The following is a 6,020-nucleotide window of genomic DNA, read 5'->3' as shown; positions in this document are numbered from 1 at the left end:
AGTAGCAAAAGGAAATCAATGATGGCTCTCAGCAAGGCCAAGCTAACATTTCTTAGCGATAAATTATGCCTTTTTTTATTTGACCAATTTAAAGCATTACAACAGGTGTCAAACATGTATTAAGTACATACCTGTGAGAGGCTTTCATCAAAGTACCGTAGGTCTCACTCTAGGCGCCCGATTTCTTGTTTTCCTCTCTCATTCAAGCAAGCCACCCCACATACTGCGGAGCCCGAATGCAGTTTTCATTACAGTAACTTTACGTTCACTCAGCCCAGCTGGTTGGGTCATGGCCGAAGAAACTCAGGGTTTTATGTAAATTGGCCCCACTGTTATGTCACAGTGCAGCCAAACAGCTCTCTCGAACCGTCGGCATAAGGCAGGGAACTAAAGATTTCCGTGGTTGTATTAAGTTACTTTTGTCTTCTTATTATTATCTATGTTTTAACTGATTCGTTTTGTTAGCTGACATGTTTCGGCAGAAGTAACACGCCGAAACATGTAAGGTAACAAAACAACCTCAAACCCCATTGTCTGTTATAAACAAATCAGTTAAAACATAAAAGATTTCCATGGTTTTTTAACATCATACTTAGGTGGACAGGCACTCCAGACTCCCAAAACAAATTTGGTATAAAAACACCCACTAAGTCAATTTCCCATAATAAGCAAGGCCAAGCGAAGATATCTGAATTGCAGCTATAATTAGGAATAATATCCCCAGCTACACGTGAAAGTAGTCAGCTGCGTGCTGTATAAAGCCAGATAGAAGCCCCCTTACATTGTGTCAGTGTTAGACAGCACAGACAGCATCTTCTCCCTCATTAGGCAGCATAACAGTGACAAGAAAAGAAGGAAGATCGGGGAGCAAATGAGCAGTGGAATGGCGCTCATTTGTATCATGTGCCTCCCAAGACACATGTTCTCGACAATACACTGTCCTCGACAAAAGCATGATGAGACACTATTAGCTCCTTAATGATGCTAGAATTACTACATTATACAATAACATATAAAAAAAAATTGTAAATCCAATTGAGTGATGTCAACCAGCCTTTTTTTTTGCTCTAAGAACTTGAACAGTAGCATTTATATTGATTCCCTTCCTCATACTGATTGATATTACAACATGAATTTAAGATATTGCTGCCATTATGGTTATTATTCGCAGTTAAACCAGAATCCTTCCTTATATGGAAGTAGAATAAACGGATCTCTACCACACCCTAGTGGTAACAAAGTGTAATTGCAAGGATAAAAGTACTTGCCGCAAGTACTGCTCGGGTGGTCCTCGGTTTACGATCTTTCTAGACAAACAACGTTCTATGGTTACGAAGGGAGGTACCAAAAGTACACAACCAATGTATTTATGTAGAAGTACAGACACTTGTGAAAAGAGAAATACTCTTTTACAACTACTTTTTCAACTCACCTAAGTAAAAGTTTGTTTTAAAAAATAATTAAATAGTAGACTCCACCCCAAATATTTTTTTTTCTGTTAATTATGTTCTGAACAAATTTGAGTAAAAAATAAACCAATTTGGGTCAAAAAGGGAACAATCCATTATTCGGGTCAATTCGACAAATTTTTTATATTGATCCTCTCTTGTGTCGGTTCATAAACAAAACATATTAAGAATCAGTTATGATACCGTGCAGCTGTACAGAATTGCCAACTTCAACCACAATTATAATTCATCTGCTGTAATTTGTTGGCCGCTAGCGCAGCAAGCCTAAAATGTGTACGCACGCACACCGACACACGATTGGGTGGCATGCTGTGTTGGCACAACCTGTCCTGCCCCTCATTAATCACTGCGTTGAGGTTTTGATGCCACAGCAGGAATGAAAGTGCTGCTGTAACGTGAACAGATGTACGAGAGTGCCACCATCAGCTTGGCCTTCGGGCCCAAAGCGACCAGACAGTGACCACTACTGCTGACGAGAACGCCAAAGACTTACGATTCATCAATGGTATGAGGTTTAAACGCCGTCAAATGTTGCTTTTCAGTGTCTGATATATAAAAAGAGTTTCCAGTGACTTCTTTAGAGATTTGACACAACTGTAGCTTCACCACAAGTGACCTTTTGAATGTCAGATTTATTTCAGACAGCAGCCACTGAATATGGACTTGTGTAAATGTCTTATTTGTGTGAAGTATTTTCTTCCTCATATTGGCACCATCCTAAAATAATGGCCTCAGTGATTTTTTCGAAAATCACAAAAGGAAAAAAAGAAAGAAAATTATCCCCAAAACATTGATAAACATACATTCAATACATGGAAAATCAGTCTGAGAAAAAGAATATTTGAAAAAAATATATATAAAAATCAGACAAACGCTGTGAAACTTTAATTGATTACAAATGGCAGCACAGAACATTCCTGGAGTGAACGAGACTTTGCTGAAATGATTTATTTCGCGGTTCCGATCAATGATCTAATTGATCAATCAGCGATCACAGAATTTGCATTAAATGCTAAATATCCGCTGATCAGATCTGTCGTCAACTTTTTTTTTTGTGAAACTACAATATTCCAAATTGGCTGAGTTATAAGTAAGCAGAGGCCTTCATTTGCATAACATGCATGGATAAGAATTACATTTATCACGACCCATGTAAAAATCACAGCAGGTGTTTATTTGGAGTTTTAGTTTTTCACGGTAGCCATTTATATTCAACCATTTTCGCCTCTTGAACTGATCCACCAGGGGGCACAATGCATTGTAACTCGTACCAACGACTGTGTGTCCCATCTTGCCTTGGTGCATGAACTGACCAAACCTGCTCAGATGAGCGACATTAAGCCCCCTTAAACCAGGTAAAATGAGCGAAGAAACTTCCTTTCCTCTGTCCTTTCTGTGCTATTAACACACTTCCCTCCTCTGGTTGGAAGTTTTCCCAGTCGTCTTGACTGTTTAAGCACCCAATTCTCATTTTGCTTTCAGGGTACGATGCAGGTTGCCTTCCGCAGGGCCAAGTAGCCTGTGACCACGTCTGTGGGGAGGAGGCGGATGTAGGAGAACTCCTCTGTGGATGTGAAGCGAAGTTTGGTCTGCGGGTCTGTGTAATTTGCCTGACGAAAAGTTCGGAATGATAAGGCACAGTTATGAGCTTAGCTTGATTAGCCATGAAGTTACTCACTGGTAGTCCGGAGATGTCAGAGTATTTTTTGGATGGTTTCAGAGAGGGAGGAGCATCGATGTTGTAATCTATAAATACAAAAGGTAAAAATTGGATGACTTCTATTGCAACAAAATATATGTACTATGAACTTATCATCAATAGCGCTACGCGTCGAATTAATTACATCAAGAGCGCATCGGGTAAATAAGAGAGAGATTCGTTTACAGTTTGGGTCGTCGAGCTTCCAGGGTAGAGTACGTTCCAAAACCATAATTTGTTTGAGATTCTTCCAGGTTCTGTTCTTTTTTCCTGCTGCTGCTCCGCCGATCCCGGAGTGCTGCCAAGATGGAAAGAAAAGATGAATCCACAAAATCATGCGGCTGCCAAACAACGAAATGGCACTCACTTACCATAAAAGATGGGTCTTTGAACGGCGGTGGCTTGGCAGTGCCTTCTGCGCTGGTGCTGATGCTAGTTAATGGTGAGCTCTCCACCAATCCAACCGCTTTCATGTCAGTGGCAACTTCTACTGCTGACATCTGATTTGAACACAATGTTTTCAATGTAAAAAATGAAGAGTGTGATCTAAGGAGAGTGCAAGGTAAAGGGAGGGGCTGGACATTGGTCAATTCTTTTTTTTTTTTCAATGGCTCAGAATTTCAGCTTCTCAACAGTAAATATGCTCCGATTTCTGTTGACCTCCATGATAGCATACAAATTATCTTTGTGTTGAATCAAAACAAAACATTTGCGTTTATAATGGAAAACAATTCTCAACATTTTCGCCAATTCTCTGACATGTTACGGACCAAATAAGTGATTTTTATTAATTTAAAGGGATTGGAATTAAAACATATTTGTTTGATTTTACCCAATTGATCAATTAATTATTATCAAATAATCATTAGTGACAGCCCTACCAGGAGTTTAAACCCCACCAAGACGAGCAGAACCATCGAAGGCTGCACCAATACAATCAGATATTTATGTCAATACTATACCCATTTAGAATTTCTTCCGGGTAGAAAGGTATATGAAGATACCCTCAAAGTTATTGTAAACGTCGATGAAAGCATTTTTAGCCAGCTGCAAATTATGCTTTGCAAAATGTTTGATACATTCTGCACGGGCGGCAAAAGGGGGAATTGGAAACTTCTCACCTGAGGTATGTGCTTGCAACTTAGCCACAAATATTTTTAGCTGATGTCGCCTTGCACCTGTACAACTCTGGCAGAGAGCTGGACACTCACTTGCACCAGCCAAACCATGCAGCTGTATGGCTCATTATCATGACACTAAGTTGTTGAACATTTCTTAAGTTAATTAATTAAGGACAGTACACATTTTGACTAAAAGGTCAATTTTCATAGTTAATTAGTCGAGTACTGTACTGAGCAATTTATTATTTCGGAAAACGACAAAGTAAATAATGTGAGAGAACAGAACGTTGTAAACGTTCACCCCAGACGTGGAAGCTCGTTTTTATCTACCTGATTCGGTGTAAATTGTGTCATCATGAGCGGAGCTTTCTTTTTCTTGGTGCCCCCGCCGGGTGGTTGAGTGACAGACACCGCCGGACTCCCGGGACGTTTCTTCCCCCGCAGAGCAGCCGGACCGACGGCCAACGTGTGGCTCTTTATCGTAATAGGGAGCTGAGATGCCATGTATTGCAGTACAGTGGATTAAAATGCGGAGTTTTAACACGAATTGACGAGGATTACCATTAGCAGTAGCGTTAGCCGATCAACGGACGGACTAGGAGGCTTCACCCGGATGTTGATTAAATTAACTTCCGGTTATCTGCATGTGACGCAAAAGATTTTACTACTAGTTTACTATTACATTTTTAAAATGATTACAAATGAATGTATTATTATTAAAGACTTAAAATATATTTTAAAAAAACTGTAGATGGATAGGTGGTGTAGTTAGATTAGGCTAACCTTGTAACACTAGTACAATATGGTTGGAGTAAAACATTTGAAAAATCTTCTTAAGTACAGTCGTAAAATATTTGCATTTCATTACTGAGCAGGTCTAATAATTGCTCATAGGTGTGACTGGTTGTGTTTGTCATCATGTGCCTTGTGATTGAGTGGCAGCCAGTTCAGTATGTATGTTCCTCCCCACCCGCACCCCCTAATGAAGATAAATGCCATTGAAAATGGAAGGGTGGATCCCATCAAAGAGCGGAGCGTCATCATCAGCCACCAGTTTTTATTTCTTATGTAACTGCTGCCATCTACAGGAATGCACAACAGTATTCACATTATTTGTCAAAATGGTATGTTTTAAAAATCAATTTGTCTCATTCTAAAGGATTTTTTTTGTACTTATTTTATTAAATAGCTTTAACCAAAGATGCAGCAGATTTCTAAATGACATTTAGAGCAGTAATGTAACTATTACTATACAATACAATACAATATTGACATTACATGCACACTAATTTGTAAGTTTAAGCAACAGAACATGTGGATGTGGTACAGCAAGCTCAGGACATTTTCTTTGACCTGTAAAACATTAAACAAGACAAGTGGATCTCCGCTTAAAGCAAACTTTGGAGATAAACTTAAACAAGCCAGACCTGTCATGACAGCTTTGAAGGATTGGATTGCCTCCAGTAATGTGCTGATTGGTTCGAGTAGGATGCTATGCCTTCGAGCTACACGTTGGCCCTCCTTTTTCAATCTGACAGCGTTTTACACAAACACCTCCGATTGGCAAGTGCCCTCCCTTCACTAGGACAAGGTCCTGTTAAGATTCAGACTCCGCACTATGACGAAGCTTCGCATCCTAATTCAACACCGCGTCCCTTTAGCAACTGCAGATACCTTAATTTACTGAGAGCTACAGGTGTCATTTTTGTAACGAAGCGTGTGAGTGGGAAT

The 6,020-nt window shown here is 39.7% G+C and overlaps 1 protein-coding gene across 1 annotated transcript; it reads right to left on the bottom strand.

Annotated features, from left to right (window-relative positions):
- Positions 1 to 2,622: 2,622 nt before the first annotated feature.
- On the bottom strand, positions 2,623 to 4,917 carry ino80c (INO80 complex subunit C). Its single transcript, XM_088306893.1, has 5 exons — positions 4,620 to 4,917; positions 3,540 to 3,668; positions 3,355 to 3,466; positions 3,148 to 3,215; positions 2,623 to 3,079 (listed from the first exon to the last, which is right to left on the bottom strand). Exons 1-5 carry the CDS (start codon positions 4,791 to 4,793, stop codon positions 2,948 to 2,950), a joined length of 615 nt encoding a protein of 204 aa, XP_088163019.1. The 5' UTR covers positions 4,794 to 4,917; the 3' UTR covers positions 2,623 to 2,947.
- Between the last annotated feature and the right edge of the window lie 1,103 nt (positions 4,918 to 6,020).

The sequence above is a fragment of the Idiotropiscis lumnitzeri genome, chromosome 10 (assembly GCF_059441095.1).
Source record: "Idiotropiscis lumnitzeri isolate Australia: NSW breed Sydney's pygmy pipehorse chromosome 10, RoL_Ilum_1.0, whole genome shotgun sequence".
Lineage (NCBI taxonomy): Eukaryota > Metazoa > Chordata > Actinopteri > Syngnathiformes > Syngnathidae > Idiotropiscis > Idiotropiscis lumnitzeri.
This window is presented reverse-complemented; position numbering and strand designations above follow the sequence as displayed.

Bases quoted from the DNA above. Each gene is read 5' to 3' on its own strand.
- ino80c (XM_088306893.1), bottom strand. From the start codon at position 4,793: ATGGCATCTCAGCTCCCTATTACGATAAAGAGCCACACGTTGGCCGTC. The intron at 3,669-4,619 runs GTAGATAAAAAC...TGTTCAAATCAG, and splicing joins CACAATTTACACCGAATCAG to ATGTCAGCAGTAGAAGTTGC. The intron at 3,216-3,354 runs GTAAACGAATCT...TTGTATTTATAG, and splicing joins GAAGCTCGACGACCCAAACT to ATTACAACATCGATGCTCCT.